We start from the raw sequence: 21,691 nt of genomic DNA, 5'->3' as shown, positions 1-21,691 counted from the left end.
GAGCACTCTTGTCCCAATAATCTCTGACTCATGGTGGGAAGGATTAAATCAGTAATCCTACAACCTTTGAATTTTTCCAGAGCTTCTCTTTCACTACCCTATTTGACACATTACTCAATTCGTACAAGCAACTATGTCCAAGACTGCGCACCAGTTCCATGCTGCCAAGTTAGAGCCACCAACAACAACAAATTACATTTACATAGCATCGCTAAGATAGTGGCCAGAGATCTAGAAGGGTTGTAGGACTGGAGGTGGTTACAGAGCTAGGGAGAGGCGAGAGGGGATGTAGGGACTTAAAAATGAGGATAAGAATTTTAAAAAGGAGGTGTGATTGCTGGGAATTAACGTAGGTCAATGAGCACAGGGATAATGTGTGAGTAGAATTTGGTGTGAATTAAGATGTGGGCCTCAGTATTTTGAATGAACTCAAGTTTACGGTCAAAGGGAGCACAGGGCAGCCAACCAATGTGGCAGTGTTAGCTACCCACACTCTGTTTAACAGCTACTTCCCAATGGGAATTCAGGAGCGTACTCATGTTCCATATGCAGCCTCATCGATGATCCGTGCAAACTAGGAATGGCCTGATTGGACTCTGTTTCACCAACAGGCAGTGACTTATAATAGAAAGGCACTGTGAGATTGTGTTATTGAGATTGTGTTAATGCTGAGGAAAGAGTTAATGAAAAGTGAGACTAACTGAGCATAAAGTGTTTGGGACCTAGAGTGTCACTTCCTGTGAATTAAGTGGGGAAAAGGAAGAAGGAGTGATTGGGGATTTTGAAAAGTCCTCAGTGATCATGTTGGCGTGTGCTGAGATTAACATGTTTAATTTAAAGCGTTTAGGTTTTTTTTAAAGGCCGATACAGTTTCAGAAACTCTGGTAAGTGCTATTTTATGTGTGGTTACTGTAGTATGGGGACAACTGATGGGTCAAGGAATCATTTCTTTTTAACTCTCAAGCTCGACGGGAAGTCATGCTTTGAGAGAGACAAGTTCTTGTGAAGGCTGGTCACTGGTGTCAGATTAGTTGGCTGGTGGGTGGGTGGGCTTCCTGTCCATCAAGCTTGGCTTACAGTTGACCTCTGTGAATTTGGTCACAATTGGCAAATGGGTATTCCTACCTGCACTTGGAAGCTCACCAGGAGTAGGTTGGAAATGCCTGCTACAAAAGGATTGAACAACGCCATTCTTAAAGGGTCAGCTGACTGAGGGTCATTGATGTAATCTTCAGAAATAGATTCCGCCTTATGATAGCCAGGTATTGTCTGGTGGAGTCCTTTTTTTTGCTGTTTTAGCAAGAGAACCATCTGAAAATCAGGGGCAGATTGACGGCTTGCGTCCTGGATTATGGTGCCTGCTGTTTGCCACAGTTATTGAGTGAGCTTGGTTATGCATACTTCACCTGTCAAATAGGTCACTAGAAGTCACTGCATCAGAAATATTTTATCCAGATAAATGATAAAACCTGTTTTGACATGATGTGATGCATGGTTCCATGAGTGATAGAGCCACTACAGTGCCAAAGGAGGCCATTCAGCGCATCGAGTTCATGCTGGCTCTCTGTAGAGCAATCCAGTTAGTCCCATTCCCGCACCTCCCCATCCTCGTATTCCTGCAAGTTTATTTCCCTCAAGTGCCCTTCCAATTTAATTTTGAAATCATTGATCGTCTCCGCTTTCATCACCCTCGCATTTCCACACTCAGTGTAAAAAAGCTCTACCTCACATCCCCCCTGTATCTCTTGTCCAAAACCTTGGGATCCCTAGCCCTTGTCCTATCAGCTAATGGGAACAGCTTCTCTTTGCCTACCTTATCTAAACCTGTCATAATCTTGTACACCTCTGTCAAGTCTCTCCTCAATCTTCACTGTTACAATCGGAGAAGATTATATATCCTGGGCGCGATGCAGGCAGTGAGTGCAGATCCCCAAGATACTAGGGCCTGACTGTATCTGATTGAATACCAGGTATAACCTTGCCCAGTACTGTTCGTTGAAAATAACTTTCTAAATGGCCTTCCTTATCTGTATATTTTGGCCTTAAGTGGAAATCATATTGGAAAATACTAGCGCTGGTGTTCCAAGGGAGCTCAGCACTTTGCTTCCTGTCAAAAGATCAACAATAATTTGCATCCATATAGCATCTTTAACAGTACAAAGGATGCCAAGGTTCTTCTCAGGAGCATAATTGGGCAGAATTTGATACCAAACCACACAAAGAGATATTAGAAAAGGTTACTGAAAGCTTAGACAAATAATTAGGTTTAAAGGAGCATCTTAAAGATAAGAAAGAAGCAAAGAGATGAAGAGTTTAGGAAGAGAATTCCAGAACTTAAGGCCCAGATGGCTGAATGCACGGTTGCCAATGGCGGAGTGAAGAAAGTAGGGGATGCACAAGAGGGCAGAGCTGGAGGAATGCAGAGCTCACTGTGGGTTGAAAAGCTGGAGGAGGTCACAACAATATGAGGGGTTCAACATGAGGATGAGAATTTTAAATTCAATGTGTTGCCAGGACAAAAGCCAATCTAGGTCAGCGAGCACAAGTGTGATGTGTGCTGACAAATCCAAGCCTGACAGTCAAGGAAGCCAGTTTGCTGGCTGGGTTTAGTTGTGTAGTTTGCCTCTCTGCCTCAAGGAACTTGGGAATTGTCCTTCACACTGAAGCTTCACAGGATGATTCTTGAGCTATCAGGTGCTATCAACTCACACAGGTTCCATAGGTAATTCCTAACTGGATTCTTAAAAGAAGGAAAGATATTTCATTTCTACAACATCTTATTTTATCTTTTAGAAAAGTGTAAAAGCAATTAATTGGTTGACTTACTTTATGTGGAACGACTGGTGCAATGCCACACACGAAGATCCTGCAAATAGCTCACAAAATGTAATTGACAAATTAATCTCCTTTCAGCAATGATGGCCATGAGATGGTCATTGCCCAGTGCACTCTGCTCTTCTTCAAATTGTGCTTTGGTGATGTTTACATGCCCCTGAAATGGGAGACATGTCTATGGTTTAATGACAGATTCAAAAGGTACTCGCTCGGCATTGCACTGAATAAGTTTCAGCCCAAAGCATTTGTTATATGAGAATAGATGTAAGATTAAATGTTGGTGATTTAGGACAGAGATCAAAATAAACCTCTTTTTATGCACACAGAGGGTCACAAATGCACTGCCAGATTAAGTGATTGAAGCAAAGACATGTCAACACTTAAGAATAGGTGTTTGATGGGCAGGGGAGTAAAGAAGATTGAAAACATGGGATTAGGATGGTTGTTCACGTGAAGGATAAACCCCAACATGGACTGATTAGGCTGAAAAGCCTTGTTTCATGTCGTAATTTCTATGTAATTCAATGTAAGAGAGAAACTAATCCATAGTTTATTGGTTGAAACTATAAGTAGTTTGTGTCTTTTGATAGTGTCTTGTGCTCACTCTGAAACATAACTACCCATTAATATCCCCTGCCTTTTCTGAATATGGATTTTACTCCTTACAGAAGGCCAGGACTCTTTAATTCATATGCCAATTGTAACAACCCACCGAGGTGATGAAAGGCCTGATTTCTTCCCAATTGCTGCTGTGCTATGGAACAAGTTCCTGTTCTCAAATGCCTCAGCGTACTCCTGATCAGAAACATCAAAGCAGGAATTTCAGCAAAAGCCCAAAATGGGAGGTGGGGGAGGGGGTTGCAGGGGTGCGGGGGGGAGGTGGGGGGTTGGGGAGGGCGGGTGGGTGGTGAGGGTGGGGGGTAGTGATAGGGGTGGTACAGACCAAAAACATGAAGAGAAACTTGAAGTAACATGTATCAGTTTTTATCCTAGGTATCTCATAGTGAGCCATGTATAATAGTGACAGACAGTAACTCAAGCTGAGGACTGAGGATAAGAAACTGGAGCAAGTTGCCACTGTTTTTTGTTTGAGTCTTGTACTCACTGAAGTGACACATGTTAGAGCTGGGGAATAGAACACTTTCTAGTTTTGGAGGGAGCGAGTCTCAGCATCAAACACTCCCAAATAAGAAAGACAGAAAGAAGGAACTTGCAATTATATATTCACAGCCTCAGGACATCCTAACACGCTTTATAAACAATTAAACACTTTCGAAGTGTGGTTACTCTTGTAATGCAGGAAACACAGAAACCAATTTGTGCACAGAGGGTTTAAGAGACAGCAATGAGATAAATGACCAAATGAATTATTTTTGATAACGACTAATGGATAAATGTAGGCCTGCTTACCTAGGAGAACTCTCCTGCTCTTCCTTGACTAGTTCTGTGGGTCTTTTACTGGGAAGACTGGGAAGACGAGATCTCGATTTAATATCTCATCTGACTCAGTGGAGAGTGTGTATTTTTTTAATTTGTTCATGGGATGTGGGTATCGCTGGCGAGGGCAGCATTTTTTGCCCATCCCTAATTACCTTAATTACCTTACCTTACCCTAATTGCCCTTGAGAAGGTTGTGGTGAACCGCCTTCTTGAACTGCTGCAGTCCATGTGGTGTAGGTACACCCACAGTACTGTTAGGGAGGGAGTTCCAGGATTTTGACCTAGTGACAGTGAAGGAACGGCAATATATTTCCAAGTCAGGATGGTGAGTGACTAGGAGGGAGGCTTCCAGGTGGTCGTGTTCCTATGTGTCTGCTGCCCTTGTCCTTCTAGATGGTAGAGGTCATGGGTTTGGAAGGTGCTGCCTAAGGACCCTCAGTGAATTGCTGCAGTGCATCATGTAGATGGTACACACTGTTGTTACTATATGTCGGTGGTGGAGAGAGTGAATGTTTGTGGATGGGATGCCCATCAAGCTCCTTGAGTGTTGTGTGAGCTGCACTCATCCAGGCAAGTGGAGAGTATTCCATCACACTCCTGACTTGTGCCTTGTAAATGGTGGACAGGCTTTGGGGAATCAAGTGATGATTTAGGCACGGCAAAATTCCCAGCCTCTAACCCGCTTCTGTAGCCACAGTATTTATATAGCTAGTCCAGTTCAGTTTCTGGAGATTCTTCAGTTTCTGCTCTACCACAGAAGCAAGTCTAACAACTTGTCCCAAGTCAAACATAGCTCGTTGTAATCTGCCCAAACTCCCAGCCCAGGACTGCTGCATGAAAGACATGGCCCTGAAAGGCAAAAAGACTGCAGCCCAACAGGTTTAGTGACGCGTTTCTCGAGCACTTTTTGGATGCTGTGGAGGCCTGCCGCGATGTCCTTGACCCCTGCTTTGGCCGCAGGATGGGCAGCAAAGTCACCAACCCGGCTTGGAAGGCGGTGGCAGCGGTGGTCAGCGCCAACACCCTGCAAAAGCGGACTGCCACCCAGTGCCGCAAGACGATGAATGTTCTCCTCCATTCCACCAGGGTAAGTCACTCTTCTCATCACTCTCAACTCACACACTCACAAACCAATCACACATCTACAGGGCTCTCACTCACTGCCAGTTCTAGAGACATCACCATTCACTCTCTCGCTCACACCGTCATTGTGCTCATCCCGTCCATGGGACCACTCACCACCCACACAGGGCAGGCATACTTATCATCTGGCCTGGCAGGAGTTCTGCCTACACTCTCCCCATCTCTATACAAGCAGTACAAGCTGGCACACAGCAAGAGAGAGAGGTCGCAGACCAGTGGAGGAATGCCTGAAATCAAGGACCTCACAGCTTTGAAAACAGAGCCACCCAGCTAGCTGGCGAGGATCTGGACTGGTCCTGTGCTGACAGTGAGGTCGGCGCTGCTCTACCAAATGAGGGTCCAGCAGTGCAACAACTATCAGACAACCATGCCGTGAGTGATGTGTCCTGTTTCACGGGCCACTGCAAAGCACTAATTATCTCTCCTTGCTGTCTCAGGCACATCTGGGAAACAGCCAACGGAGTCCACGACCCAGGGCCTCCAACAAAGCCCCGAAGATACCTCGGAAGAAGTATCTGAAGGGACCATCATTGAAGACCCATCACAGTGCTCCACAATCTCCACCAGTGTAGACACACACACCTCGATGGGACCTAGTTATAGAGTAGCCTTGGGGGTCGCATTCTGGTGAGCGCATCGCACTGTCTGATCCACAGCAGGCGGCCTCCGAGGTCCCCGGGACTCGGAGGGCTGCTGGAGACCATAATGTTGCTGAGTCCGAGTCAGATGACGAGCCTCTGGACTCAGTCATGTCACAGTTGCTGGAGCTGCAAAGGCAAGCTCAGGAACATCAGGAAGGGATGTCCGCTGCACTCCTCAGATTGCAAGGCACGATGGAGGAGTCCATCTGCCTTCAGGCTGAGATGATAGTGCTGGCATACCAACGCACTGAGGTCAACACTGGTAGGATGGCGGCTGCCGTGGAGACCTTGGTCCAGGACAACGCTCCTGCATTGCTGCATTGGCTTAACACCATCGCTGACGCCATAGTTGGCCTCCAACAGTGTCAATGCAAGAAGGGTGCGGGATAGCTCGATCTCACTCCAGCTTCGCCTTCTCCTCATGGAGTCAGCCAGGGGCCCTCGGGCACCCATAGGAAGGAGGATCAGCAGGTGTCCCCACCCTGGGCCATTCATCCTGGAGACTCTGGGAGTGTCCGGCCCATCCAAAACCCCTCTTCCTGTGACCCCAGCAGCTCCAGCTCCGCAGGCAGAGGAGGGTGTCACTGCCACCCAGCAGGACCCCGAAAAGGGCCAGGGCCCTCCAGGTCTCGGCCCTGCAGAGGACGCCCACCGAGGTCATCACAAACAGGACATAGCAGTCAGCAGGCTGCCTCAACCTCCGCTGTGGATGTCGGGGGAGCATCAAGAAGTAGCGGCAGGGTTAAGAAAGTTAAGAAGATGTAGTTGCACAGCCTGGGCACAGGTGTACGTAATGTTCACTATTGTAAATAAACTCTCAAGAATGTCTCCCTGCCTATAGCTCCTTGTTATGATGAGCAGTGTTCGTGTCACTCAGATGTGAAACCTTGGTTCCTGCACAAGATAAAGGCAGGTGTCTCAGTCCAGGGCCTCTTCCCTGTGCTTTGTGCAGCCTTCAGACCAAAATGATGATCCGGCTTCACACTCACTGGACACATTACTGATACCTGCACCTCGATGGTGCTTGTCATTACTGCCAGAATGTAGTGGGCAGGCATCACAGAGTTCCGTCATTCTCTCTGTGTGCTCTCAGCACCTTTAAAGTAGGGCTGCCCCCATCTCTTCAGCATCATGTGACCAGTGATGCTGTGCTTCTGAAGGGCTCAAGTGCTGAAGGCTGATAAAGGATCAATGCATTTAAAGTTTCATGGCTGCGTCTCTATGATATGACCCTGATCACAGAGCGCAAGCGAGCTTCCCTCAGCCAGACAGGAGTCAGACGTTCTCAGAGGCTATGTGAAGATCTGTGAAGTGTCCTCACTGCATGTCGTCATCATCCTCCTGCAATCGAGCGACTATTAGGGCCTCCACTGTGTCTCCATGACAGGGACATTATCACAGAGGGTATGTGCACCTCCATCAGCCAGACTGCAGTTGTGAGGAATCTCCTCACTGCATGTCATCATCATCCTCCACAAATCTAGCGGCTATGAGGGCCTCCCGATCACGCCTGTCTTGTCTGGCCTCTGCGATAGTCTCATTGCCATCATCCTCGCCTTCGAGGGTCTTCACCCTTATCCCCATTGACATCCTCCTCAATGGAGGAGACCTCCAGCTCCTCCATCTCCCCCTCAGCCAGGTCCTCTCCCTGTTGCAGCACCAGGTTGTAAAGGGTGCAGCAGACGATGACGATGCGTGACACCCTCTGTGGACTGTATTGCAGGATTCCACCAGACCGGCCCAGGCACCGGAACCTCATTTTCAGCATCCAGATGGTTTGCTCTACCAAGTTGCGAGTTGCTGCATGAGCCTCATTGTACCTTCGCTCTGCTGCAGTCTGAGGCCACCGCACGGGTGTCATCAGCCATGGCCTCTGTGTGTAGCCCTTGTCCCTGAGGAGCCAAAACTGCAGCTTCTGTGGACCCTGGAAGATTTCAGGGATCTGTGACCGACTGAGAATGTAGGAGTCATGGACACACCCTGGGAACCATGCACAGACCTGTAGGATGCACTTCTGGTGGTTGCACACCAGCTGCACATTCAGCAAATGGAATCCCTTGCGGTTGACATAGTTGACCACTTGTTGCCATGGAGACCTGAGCACCACGTGAGTGCAGTCGATGGCACCCTGCACCTGTGGGAAACCCGAGATCTGGGCAAATCCAATCGCTCTTGTACCCTGGCTCTCCTGGTCCTGGGCAAAATGCACAAAGTTGTGTGCCCTCAAGAAGATGGCATCCGTGACCTCATGGATACATTTGTGGGTGGAGGCTTGTGATATCCCACAGGGGTCACCTGTGGAGCCCTGAAAGGAGTCACTGACATAAAAATGGAGCGCTACAATCACTTTCACGGCCAGTGGCAGTAGATGCCCTCCATGTCTCTGTGACGCCAAATCCTGCAGCAGGTGGCAGATGTGACCAATCAGTTCCCTAGACATGCACAGTCTTCGGCGACACTGGTTCTCAGTCATCTGCAGGAATGAAAGGCGGTGTCTATAGACCCTGGGCCTAGCAAGGCGCCGACCAGCGACTTTCAGAACTTTCTCACCCTCATCCCCATTGACATCCTCCTCATTGGAGGAGACATGCAGCTCCTCCATCTCCTCCTCAGCCAGCTCCTCTCCCTATTGCAGCGCCAGGTTGTAAAGTGGCTCTTCGGCGGCGTGTGCTGGAGCCCCAGCTGCCCCTTCTTCCTGAGGAAGCTAATCCTCCCTCTGCCCAGCCAGGTGCCTCCATCGCTCTCGTCTCCGTCGTCTCCACTCTCCGTTAACCATGAGGCATACAGCTAGGTCACCAGGCTCCATGCTCCTGATGTACTCCTCCTGCAGGGTGAAAGAGAGAGACACATGGGTTAGCATGAGTGTTGTAAAAACCTCTCTTGGTTAAGTCAGAAGTCCCCTCTTAACGCATCCCAGAGAGTGCTGGCCACCACTTGGATGGACAGTGTTTAGTGTGCTTCTTGGCTGCCTGAAACCCCATCCACCTCTGCCCCACTCCACCTGACCAATTGGCGGCAGCTTAGCCCACTGGACTACGTGCTGCACTCTCAGCTCAGGCACAGGCATTCAATTCCTAACCTGCACTGCAAGGCTGCGCTGTTAGCTTGAATCATGGGGAGACTGGTCCAAACCGGGATGATGACATTGCAAGGGGCTGTGAGAGCCTCCACCAGTGACTGCCCCATGACCAGATTTAGCAAGGAGATTGCACTATGTGACCAGTCGTCCAACTGTTCTGCGGTCCATTAAAACACTTATTAGTTTGCAGTCTGTGCCTGAGGTGTGAAAAGTTTTGGGGCATTTGGTGGCACTGTCATGTCTCTGCATTGCTTGAGTGGGCAGATAAGCTAGAGGCCCCACTCCAATCAAATCAATGTGGCTGTACCTGAACTGTCTCAGCTGCGGAGGAATGGTCATTTTATACAAGGCTTCCCTGAAGTGTGATTGCTTCCCCCCACCCACACCCACAAGCCAGCATGCGTTTGTGCACTACCATCAACCGCATGGCAGCCCTTGCCACCTCCCCACCACAACTCGCCTCAGCCATAGGGCAGCCCTTGCCCCAGCATCGCAGTGTCAGCCAGCCGGGAAAAGTCGACTTGCCCGTGCCCTCGCCTGAATGCACGGCGCCTCAGCTTTGAGGTCCAACAGGTGACCCTCGCAAGTGCTGTGCAATAATACTGCATGATTACTGGCGTGATTGCACGCCAATGTGCTCGGATGATCCAGTGGGGGGGGGGATGATTCTGGCGAGCTGGGCTAATAATTATATGCAGATATATTGCGATTAAGTTCCCAACGTCCATTGGCGGGAAACACAGCCTACCATTGACGGACAGAGCAGACGATTGCAAGCTGGTTTCACAATGGCGTCAAACTGATTTTTGGCCATCTCGCCATATTGTTCGCTCATGCTGCCAAACACACCCGATTCCAGCGAGCACGGAAAATTCCGCCCAGTGTGATACTTTTTCCATTGCCAGCACCAAACAACTTTGGGCACCTGAATGAGATTTTTTTATGCACTTACTGATACAGAAGTCAGGAGTGACGCAGGTCTGTTTTATGCCAATTGGTGCCAAATTAAAGCAGTTTTGTCCGCTAGGTCCAGGCCCACTAGGGACTGGATGGAGACAGAGGAGAAAATCTCCTTCAAATGTAATTGTTAAATGAGCTGATGTAGGGGATAGTGAGGCTGCTGCACAGCCCTTCATTAGTACGAGGGCCTGGCTACAGATTCATGGTATGTATGCTCTTGTTCTGATCTCAACAGATTCCTCTCTGTTTCTGTGGGGTCTATGATGCAATGCTCAGTGCCCATATGGAGGGCCAGTGTGTGTGCCATCATCATAAAGCAGCCTTCAAGCCTTAGGCCTATACTTCATTCACCAAATATACATAATGTGTCTTGAAGTGTCTCTGGTGCTCAGGACCAGTGAAGCCCCTATGTGCCGTGTTTATTAAGGCTGCGGTTTTCATTTAAATTGTGATCTTTTCACCGTGATGCAGACATTCGGGCTTATTTACATCCCTCGTTTATCGACGTCATTTGTGGGCCTTAAATAAACATTTTAGTTTAATTCCAAAATGGCAGGATACTTTGTACTATTCCCCTGCATGTTTGCACTTCCAAGGTCAGTCTTTAAGTAAGATCATTACGCCCCAAGGGTTTCTACAATTTGAAAAAGAATAAAAACGATCACGAATTTAACATCTGACAGCAGCCCTTTAATAGCATTTAAATGAACTAAACCCTGCCCTATTGGAGAGGCCGGTACAATGTGAGCAGGTGCATGCAGTTCCTGGGGACACAAAAACTGGCAGAACTGTACAGACTTCTCACTATATCCAAACCTGCCTCCTCAACCCCCGCTCCCCCCCATACACCAACACGCAACTGCCCTCCAACCCACTCACTTGGCTAGCTAAACTCAACGAAACCTTAGTTATTCAGATGGAGGTATGAGTTATAATAGCAAAGAAAGTTGGCATTGAATTGCAAGGCATGTGCAGCCCGCTCCTGATCCATGCAAGTGCAGAAATTCCCAAAGACTGTCGGGATTTGGGATTCCCAACCTTCCACTTGACGAGAAGGTAAGTCTGGATTTCTTAACAACACTACTACACAACCATTGATATTCTGCCCACTATCTTAAAGACAAGGTGCATACAATATAAGCAGAACAGAGCAAGAGAGGGACAAGGATCTCCTGAGCCCTACGGAGGGAATGGTGTCCACTGCAATAGGGCCTGCAGCATCCAATGTCACTGAGAACATTGAGGATGATGGCATATTCCTGCCTTATGACCCTTCTCAATTCCAAGCTCATCCTCATCCTGCTCACTGACCTATTGAGCAAGCTGCTCATGGTGTGACTATGGACCTCCTGCTTCCCACCGCAGCCCACTTCCCTGACACCAACCGTACCCTCCTGAGTTCCTGCTTTCGGACACCCAGGAACCACAGCCTGTCCAGCCACAAGAGCCCCAGGGGAGGAAAAGGAGCAACAGCACAGGAGTAATAAAAACGCCCCACCACTTGATCTGACACTCGCAGCCACCAGCTTAGATACTGGCATCCAACTTGGAGGCCATAGAGAGTTGGGATCAGCATGTGGTGAGTCACACATGGGCTGCAACCAGACCAGAGGATCCAGATGAAGACGAAGTGGTGAACAGCAGAGTACACACACACACACACACACACACACACGTCAAGGAGCATGAAGGAGTCTGGTTCCAGTTTAGTAGAGGGGATTATGCAGAGCTTCCCTTCTCCGCAGCTGCCGTCAGTCTCCTTGTCCTGCTGCAGGCAAGGGGCACGGTCATTAACATACCTTGCAGTTTTTGTGCGTATAGAGCACTTATCCTCTGCCCTCCCTCTGAGGATATGGCAACATTCTCTCACAAATAGAGACCAAAACACCTCCAAAAACTCTCGGGACACTGGTGCTTCTGAACGCTTGTCAATAGAAAAGGTTCCAAAAATTTATCTTAGCTGCAGTCAGTGTGACTAGCCCTTAAAAGAACTCTACTACAGTGCCCACCTTGCTGCTTCATGCTTATTTTTTTCATTATTGATCAACACAGGCGTTTCCTGCTCCTGTATTGTCCAATTTTGGAATCTTGGCATTACATCAGTCAGATGGGCTGTGTGAGCTCAGGATAGTGCCAAATCAAGTGTTGCAGCGCATCCAGAGGATGCATTGTGTACACTCTTATCCCTGAAGGACACCATACAGACCACACAAGTAGTGACCTGCAGCTTGAGACCTAGATGCTGAAGGTTTTTCACACTTGTAAGATCTCAGAATGCCTACCCTTACACAGAGCCTTTGCTCCTGTATACATATTTTCCCCTTTGAATGAAAATTCCCATTGTTTCACTATGTCTTTGGACTTTATCTTCCTGATAATAAAAACCTCTCATAGCACTAAGTTTTACCAGTAATCTGTGGGAAGAATAAACACACTGTTTCTAAACTTCGCCTGGCTAGGTGAAACATTCCACCCCTCCTTTGAAAACAATCTAGCCTGGTTTATTTAAAAATGAAAATGTTCCCTTACACTTCACATTCTGAAACTTCCCCAAGTTTACCTAATTAACATTTCAAACCTAACTTCTCTTCTTACATCAAAGCACCCAGGCTAGCTACCTCTAATTCAATTAAGCCTCACACACACACACACACACACACACACACATAAACACATCCCACTATTACTCTATTTTATAATAAATTCCAATAACATTATGGAAATTATTATATCTTTCTGACACCCCTCATATTAGATCCTTCAATTCAGGAAATCTGTCTGCTTCTAGCTGCCTTGACCCATCCCTTTGTTAGGTTTTACTATACAGTAGCCTTGGAATAAACATGTCGAGACCATGTTTGCTGATAGCCAACTGAAATTTTCATGACTGGGATCCACATTGTTGTTGGGTAAAGGTACAGAGCAAAGGCCGATAAATAAGTTAATATCCAGATCACCTATGATCTAATTGAATCACCGGGGCTTGAGGGTATGGATGGTTCTTACCTTCTTAAACCTTTGAGATACTTTATCCAACATATAGCTGTATGAATTCAGTGCCATTTCCATTTATTGTGTTGATGTTTATTTTGTCCAGCTTAGCGCTTTGATATCCAAAGAAAATAACATGACCCAATCTCCACAGAGTTGAACATCACTGAGGTTGATGGCTGTGGAAGTGACCAGAGCCTAAACAACAATGCCAGTCTTCCCAATGTTCAGAGCAGTGCATGTTACACTGAGAGATCAGTCGGCAGCTGGGCAGTGTCCTTTGAACGGCTTCTGCAAGACCCCGTTGGTGTGAAGTATTTCACAGTAAGTATTCACCACGCTTCACCATTCAGCACCAAAGGTGCTTTCACCACGAATAGCCACAACTCGAGGATCTTCCTGGAATGTGAAGAAAATCCCAACTTCTTTTCTTCATGATCAACTATCATCTTAAACCCTTCTCCCTGTTCTCCCTCTCCGACCAATGTGTCACTAAGACTGAGACCATCCTTTCACCTCCCTCTGCTGTCTCCCCTCTTTCCCCTTTCCCAGTAATCACCCCTTCTTACAGTCTCTCTATGGTCTAATCTGTCTCTCTCCTTTTGTCTCTCTATCTCTCTCTGTCAGGCTTCTTTCCCGAAAGCCTGCATGCTGTCTCTGGCAGGGCCTACAGCCCCTTTCTCTGACCTCTGGCCACTTACAGCCCAATATTGGTGACTGTGTTTTCAGTGCCTAATCCCCATGTTCTAGAATCCCCTCTCTAAACCTTTCCTCCACTTTGTCACTCTGCCACCCTCTCCTTTTTTCAGACCATCCTCAAAACCCATTGTTGTGGTCAACCCTCTTAATCTCTCCATCTGTGGCTCATTACCTATTTTGCTTGATTGATTGTGAAGCACTTTTGGATGTCCTGAAGTTGAGAAAAGCGCTATGTAAGTGCAAATCTTTATTTTCTTTTTTTAATTTTTAGGTGATGCGCAGGTGGGATATTGTCCAATGCTAGAGGTGCTCAATAACCACAGGTGGTTGGTGATGATAAGGGAGGACAGTGGTGTAATTCTGGAGACTTTGTTACTGGTGTTTTTATTTGATGCATTCTCAGAATGTGGGTACCCCTGCCAAGGCCAGCATTTATTGTCCTGGCAAGATTGTGGTGGATCTTATTTTTTTTTTTTTTTTTTGTAAAAATATACTTTATTCATAAAAAATCTTCAATCACATTCAAAACCATTTCAAAAACAACATTACAAGGGTGCAATCCGGGTTAAACTTTTACAAAATGTATCACCAGGTGCATCAGTACAAACAATATTACAATCATTTACAGCCTTTCATTTTGATCTGTACAGCCCGAGGGGCTCTAAACAGTTCCCAGTCTCTCGGTGCGCTGTGGTAGAAAGGTCTTAGACAGCGACCCTTCCCCATTGCGCCTTTGCGGCAGCTGCCCCAAGCTTTAGTGCGTCCCTCAGCACGTAGTCCTGGACTTTGGATTGTGCCAGTCCGCAACAATCGGTCGGGGACAACTCTTTGTGCTGGAAGACCAACAAGTTTCGGGCAGACCAAAGCGCGTCTTTCACCGAGTTGATGATCCTCCAGCTGCAGTCGATGTTTGTCTCGGTGTGTGTCCCTGGGAACAGCCCGTAGAGCACAGAGTCCTGTGTCACAGAACTGCTCGGGATGAACCTCGACAGCAACCACTGCATCTCTCTCCAGACTTTCTTTGCAAAGGCACAATCCACGAGGAGGTGAACAACGGTCTCTTCCCCACCACAGCCACCTCGAGGGCAACGTGCAGAGGGGGTGAGACTCCTGGCGTGTAGGAAGGATCTGACGGGGAGGGCCTTTCTCACCACCAGCCAAGCTACGTCTTGGTGCTTGTTGGAAAGTTCTGGCGATGAGGCATTCTGCCAAATGACTTTGACAGTCTGCTCGGGGAACCATCCCACAGGGTCCACCCTCTCCTTTTCCCTCAGGGCCTCTAGGACGTTACGTGCTGACCACTGCCTGATGGACTTGTGGTCAAAGGTGTTTTTCTGCATAAATTTTTCCACCAGGGACAGGTGGTACGGCACGGTCCAACTACTTGGAGCGTTCCGCGGCAGCGTGGCCAGACCCATCCTTCGCAACACCGGGGACAGGTAGAACCTCAGCACGTAGTGACACTTGGTGTTTGCGTACTGAGGGTCTACGCACCGCTTGATGCAGCCACACACAAAGGTGGCCATCAGTATGAGGGCGATGTTGGGCACGTTTTTTCCCCCTTTATCTAGAGGCTTGTACATCGCGTCCCTGCGGACACGATCCATTTTCGACCTCCAGATAAAGCGGAAGATGGCTCGAGTGATCGCCATCGCGCAGGAGTGTGGAATGGGCCAGACCTGCGCCACGTACAGCAACAGCGAGAGTACCTCACACCTGATGACCAGGTTCTTACCCGCAATGGAGAGGGAGCGTCGCTCCCACATGCCCAGTTTCCTTTTCACCATAGCCACTCGCTCCTTCCAGTTTCTAACGCATGCCCCGGTCCCTCCGAACCATATCCCCAGCACCCTCAGGCCGTCAGCCCTGACAGTGAAGGGGACAAAGGATCGGTCAGCCCAGTTCCCAAAGAACATGGCCTCGCTCTTCCCACGATTTACCTTGGCTCCCGAGGCCAGTTCGAACTGGTCGCAGACGTGCATCAGTCTGCGCACCGACAGCGGATCCGAGCAGAAGACGGCGACGTCGTCCATGTACAGGGAGGCTTTTACCTGAGTGCCTCCACTGCCTGGGATCGTCACTCCTCTTATGCCCGGATCCTTCCTGATGGACTCGGCAAAGGGTTCTATGCAGCACACGAAAAGGACAGGCGAGAGAGGACAGCCCTGCCTGACTCCAGATTTAATCGGAAAGCTATCTGTTTCCCACCCATTGATTGAGACTGCGCTACTGATGTTAGTGTAGAGCAGTTGGATCCAATTTCGAATTCCCTCCCCAAAGCCCATTTTGGAGAGCACATCCCCCATGTAGGTGTGCGATATTCTGTCAAAGGCCTTCTCCTGATCCAAGCTGATGAGGCAGGTATCCACACCCCTGTCCTGTACATAGGCAATCGTATCCCTGAGCAGCGCCAGGCTGTCAGAGATCTTCCTGCCTGGCACAGAGCAGGTCTGGTCAGGGTGAATCACCAATTCCAGAGCGGATTTGACCCAGTTGGCGATGACCTTGGACAGAATCTTATAGTCCACATTCAACAGTGAAATGGGTCGCCAATTTCTAATTTCCTCCCTTTCCCCCTTGTGCTTGTAGATGAGGGTGATGATGCCTTTCCTCATGGATTCTGACATGCTGCCGGCCAGGAGCATACTCTCGTACACTTCTAGCAGGTCTGGGCCGATCAAGTCCCACAGAGCCGAATACAACTCCGCCGGCAGGCCGTCGCTTCCGGGGGTTTTACTCTTCTCGAAGGACTCGAGGGCCTTAGTCAGTTCGTCAGGAGTTAGCGGTTTGTCTAGGCTCTCCCGCGTACTGTGGTCTAAGACCTCCGTGATAGAGGACAGGAAGGACTGGGAGGCCGTGCTGTCCGTGGGCTTCACGTCATACAGTCCGGCATAAAAGGATTTGCTGATCCTCAGAATGTCGGACCGTGATGACTTTACTGAGCCGTCTTCTTCCTTCAGGCTGCTGATCACAGAGCGCTCTCTGTGTACCTTTTGGAAGAAGAAACGTGAGCACGTCTCATCCTGCTCCACGGAGCGGACTCTGGAACGGAAGGTGATCTTGGAGGCCTCCGAGGCAAAGTGCGAGGCTTGCTGGCCCTTCACCTCTTGGAGCTCCTCCTTGACATCGACCCCCATCGACTGCAGCCGGAGCAGATTCTGCATCTTTTCCTGGAGTCGGGACATTTCCCTCTGTTCCTTTCTAGCTTTCTGGGTGCCTTTGCGGATGAAAAACCTCTTGATGCTTCCCTTGATCACTTCCCACCAGTGTGTCAGGGACTCAAAGAGGGGTTTCACGGTTCTCCAACCTTTGTAATCCCTCTTGAGCTCCTCAATGTTCTCTGGGGTCAGCAGTTGCACATTTAGCTTCCATGCCCCCCTGCCCACCCTCAGGTCTTCCTCCAAGTGGCAGTCCGCCAGTAGGAGGCAGTGGTCAGAGAAGAACACCGGCTTGACGTCGGTGGATCTGACTGTGAATGCACGGGACACAAACAGGAAGTCTATCCTGGAACGAATGGACCCGTCTGGCCGCGACCAGGTGTATCTACGCTGCGCTCCGTCTGCAGGGTTGCTGAAGACGTCGTGCAGCTTGGCATCCTTAACTGTTTCCATCAGGGATCTGGACGTAGCGTCCAATCTGCTTCCGGCCCTGCCGGATCGTCCAGCCGCATCGATGATGCAGTTGAAGTCCCCGCCCAGAATGACCGGCCTGGAGGTCGCCAGCAGCAGTGGGAGCTGCTGAAAAACCTCCAGCCGCTCAGCCCCTTGTGCCGGGCCATACACATTAATTAACCGGAGTGGAGCGTTCTTGTACATTACGTCTGCTACGAGGAGTCGCCCGCCCACCACCTCCTTGACCTCGGAGACGGTGAAGTTGCCTCCCCGCAGCAGAATACCCAGGCCGGAGGAACGAGAGTCGTTTCCGCCCGACCAGATCGATGGCCCGTGGGACCACCATCGTGACCATTGCCTGTAGGAGCTGAGGTGCGGTATCGCACACTCCTGCAGAAACAACAGGTCAGCTTTGACCTTGGCTAGGTAGTCCAAGGTCGCAACACATCGCGTAGTAGATTTAATGCTACGCACATTTATGGATACAATCTTTAAACCCATTTTAAAGCATTTATTCTCCTACCAAACCCACTGTCTCTGAGAGTCCCAGACCTTTAGTCTGCTCCTTCATACCCGTAGTGAGCTCAAATTCCTTCACTTTGGATGGGCTGAGGTAGATCTCCTTGGCCGTGTTCTGCTCCAGTGGCATCTGGAGGTTCACGTAGAGAGCGGGTTTTGAGATGACCTTTGCTGGAGAAGCTTCTCCAAAACTCACCCCCTCTGGGGTGTTGCTGTTCCCGGCTTCCTGGAGCTGGGGTGCGATGATTGCCTCACTGCTCCCAGATTCCAGGGGCTGTGGTGCACTGGCCTCCTCAGGTTGCAGGCAAAGTTGGGGTGCGCTGGTCTCCTTGTTGTCTCCAATTTTCTGGAGCTCGGGTGTCTCGTCCTCCAACGCCCTGGAGCTTTGCCGCCTCTTCTGTCGGTGCCGCTCTGGCACTTCATCATCCGAAGAGCTGCTGCCCTTGTCATCCGTGTCGGATGGGAGACGCCTCTTGCCGCTTCTCTGGGAAACGCCCTTGCTTCTTCTTCGCTCCCTCTTACTTTTCTTGTTCTTCACCGTCCGCCACTCCCCCTGCTGCTTTTCCACTGCTGCCTCCTCCTCCATTGATTCGCTGTCCTGAGGACTGGGAGGTTCAGGGGGTAGTGCTGTTGATTGGCTCTCTGCTGCCTCAATCTCTTTCTCCACCTTGTCTCTCTCTGTGTCCTCCTTTGTCCCGTTGAGCTCCCTGGGGGCCTTGGTGGTTGGAGTGACACGGAACCTTTCTTCTGCTTCCCCCTGGTCGGCTTTGGCTGCCTGTGCGTAAGTACGGCAGCGTTTGGGGCAGGTCCTGTAGAGGTGACTTGCCTCGCCACACAGGTTGCAGCACTTGGCCTGTTTGCAGTCTTTTGTCTGGTGCCCTTCCTGTTTGCAGATCTTGCAGAGGGAGGCGCTGCAGTTGGCCACCACATGACCAGCCTTGCCGCATGAGCGACAATGCTTGGGTTGCCCAGCGTAGACCAGGTAGCCCCGGTTTCCCCCGATAGCGAAACTGGAGGGAGGGTGGAAAATGGCTCCCTTACCATCGGTCTTTAGCGTGACCTTAAACAGGCGTTTGCCTGTCCAGATCCCCAAGTCGTCTCGAATCTCGGTGCCGCTCTCCACCTTATCGAAGTACCTGGTGAGGAAGGTGACCACGTCGGCGACAGGGACGAAGGGGTTGTACACATGCACCATCACCTCACGTTCCCGTTGCAACGGCAGAGAAAAGTGCGGCTCCGCCGTCAGGATCTTCATCTCCGGCAGGTCTCTCTTCTCCTCGAACACCCTCAGGAGCCGGACGCAGTCTGCCACTCGCTTGAACGTCACGTCAAAATAACCACCTTTGCGGGAGTCGTGCAAGGTGAAGATCTCCGTAGCTTGGAAGCCGCACGCCTTCAACAGGATCCTCCTGGTGAAGAAGCCCCGATCCATAGGTGATCCTCCTTCGTCGCTGTGGTTCACCGTGACTCGGACGGTGATAGGTAACCCACGGTATGGATTCAGATTGTGATTGGTTATCGCCCTTCCATCCCGACCTTGCCTTGGCAGGACCATGGTGTCGCCCCTGCAACACTTGATCTTAGCCAAAAGGCCGAGAAGCGATGGTGGATCTTATTCTTGGAGTGCAGGCAGTAGCTTTGTTTCAGTCGAGCAGCACGCTCGGCCATGTCAGAGAGCAGTTATCTATCAACCACATCGATGTGGAGCTGACCAGACAGAGTGAAGACTGCAGGTTTCCTTCCCTAAAGTGCATCAATGAACCATTTAAGCATCATGATCACTTTTCTCGATTCCCCAACTTTTTAATTACCAGATCCCAAAATTCAAATTCTCAAACTGCTGTGGTGGAATTTGAACTCATATTACCTTGATTACGGGCGGGATTTTTCAGCCCCGACACTGACGGGCATTGTGGGAAAATTTGGCGAGCCGGACTTTTAATGGTTGTTCAAATTGTCCCATCCTGCCCACGATAATGCCCGCCAGTGTCGGGGCCGGGAAATCTTGCCCTATAAGTCTAGTAACGTAACAGCCAAAGTACCTGTACCACAATGTATGCTGGGCTAATTTACATAGGATCAGAAATACTCCGAGGTATTTTGCTGAATATTGTGAAATTTTCAAAAGTATTTCAAGAGTTAACCATAGCGTTCACAGAAATTGATCTAGGAAGAGCAGTATTGGCATTTGGCTGTGACTGTTCCATTGTCAACTCTACTGAAGTCTCTTGGTTTTAGCATTCTTGATAGTTGACACCAGAACTGAGAGGATATACTAATAAGGAAAGGATGATTGAGTTACAGTTTTTGCTATAGATAAGAGAAGGCTGCAAAGGGGGAGATGGAGGGGGCGGGGCGCGCTGGTGGTTTTGGCATGGCGTTGAGGTTACCCCACCTTCTGTGGAATTTTAACAGAACATTGTGAGTGGTATCAGCGGCCGACCAATTCCCCACCCAGAGATTGGCCTGATTGACAGGTTTGGCTGGCAGTCAAACAGAGGGATTCTGGTAAAGATGTCACAGGACCAGGCACATCAAGCCCTGACCCAGAGAGGGGAGGGGTGATGTGGTTTGATCCTTGTGTGGGGTTAGGATTGTCGATTCAGGTGGAAAGGGTTTGTTTGATCCCAGAAGATGGGATGGTTATGGATTGGAGGCATGTGAAATCGAAGGCCTGAGGGAGAGATTAAAGGCCTCAAGGGGAGGTGGTCAGAGGCCTCAGGGAAAGATAATAGGCCTTTTGAGGGAGGCTGGAAGCCTTGGGGTGGAGTGAGGACAGAGGCCTCAGCAGAGCAAGTTTACAAGCCTGTCGGAGATTAATCACACCGAGGCATCATTTAGTAATTAGAAACCCCATTTATTACTTGTGCACAAGGGAGACAGCACAATGAGAGCTATTGTACAGTCTCGTCGCAGAATACATGCAGACTTGTTAAAAGCATTTATACAGCCAATCAGTAAATTTTGCACAAACCTATTTGTTTATTTGTATAAGTTAACTGACGAATCCATGTTCCAGTAAATTTCCATTTCCCTCAAAACAGATGTTTGGTTACGCAGTTGCTTATCACAACCCTGATTACATTCGGCCTGAGAAAGAACAAAATGGAATGTCTCAGGGCTCATCCTACAACTGTGGTCAGGCAAGATGGTATTGTTTCTCAAGGTTGCAGTATTTTTCTCTTAGGCCTAGGCATACAATTCAACTTCTCCATTAACCCTTCCAGCACCAAATGGGTTCCCTGCAGCTGCCTAGGCCACCACACTTCCCCCCTTTTGTCCTAAAAGGACAATCCACCGCCCTTAGCCAAGCTCTTTGTATCCTAGTTGCCGGGCTTCATCCTCAGTGGGGTCCTGATTCCTGAGGAGAGGGAGAGAATAGATAGCTGGCTTGCCACCAGGACTCTGGAGGTTCTCTAGTCAGCAGACAGAGCGGATGCAACAGAGGACAAGCTGGATAACTACATACAGGACAATGAGTAGGGCAAGGCCTATGACAAGGTATTTGAGGAGGGTTTTAAAAAGGCTCCCAAACCACCTGCCGATGTTAGGGAGCCACCCCCACCAGTCTAAGGATTTTTCCTGGGCAACTGCATGGAGGAGGCGCACCTGGTCCTGAATGAAATGTACATCAGTCTCAATCCTCTGGTCCTTGTTATCGTAGAAACAACAAGTTTCATTAATAGCCGCACAGACTCCCCCCTGTGCTGCTAGCAGGAAGTCCAGGGCCATACGGTTCTGGAGGACAACCTTGGAAAGGGACTTAGCTTCCA

At 49.3% G+C, this 21,691-nt stretch overlaps 1 protein-coding gene across 1 annotated transcript in view; it reads left to right on the top strand.

Annotated features, from left to right (window-relative positions):
* The window catches only part of LOC144685724 (regulator of G-protein signaling 14-like), a 117,661-nt gene that overhangs the window by 53,762 nt on the left and 42,208 nt on the right, over positions 1 to 21,691 (top strand). Inside the window, exon 3 of the mRNA XM_078550546.1 lies at positions 13,244 to 13,413. Within this exon, the coding sequence (XP_078406672.1) occupies positions 13,244 to 13,413 (170 nt within the window). The remainder of the gene's footprint in view (positions 1 to 13,243; positions 13,414 to 21,691) is intronic.

The sequence above is a fragment of the Cetorhinus maximus genome, chromosome 10, assembly GCF_964194155.1.
Source record: "Cetorhinus maximus chromosome 10, sCetMax3.hap1.1, whole genome shotgun sequence".
Lineage (NCBI taxonomy): Eukaryota > Metazoa > Chordata > Chondrichthyes > Lamniformes > Cetorhinidae > Cetorhinus > Cetorhinus maximus.
This window is presented reverse-complemented; position numbering and strand designations above follow the sequence as displayed.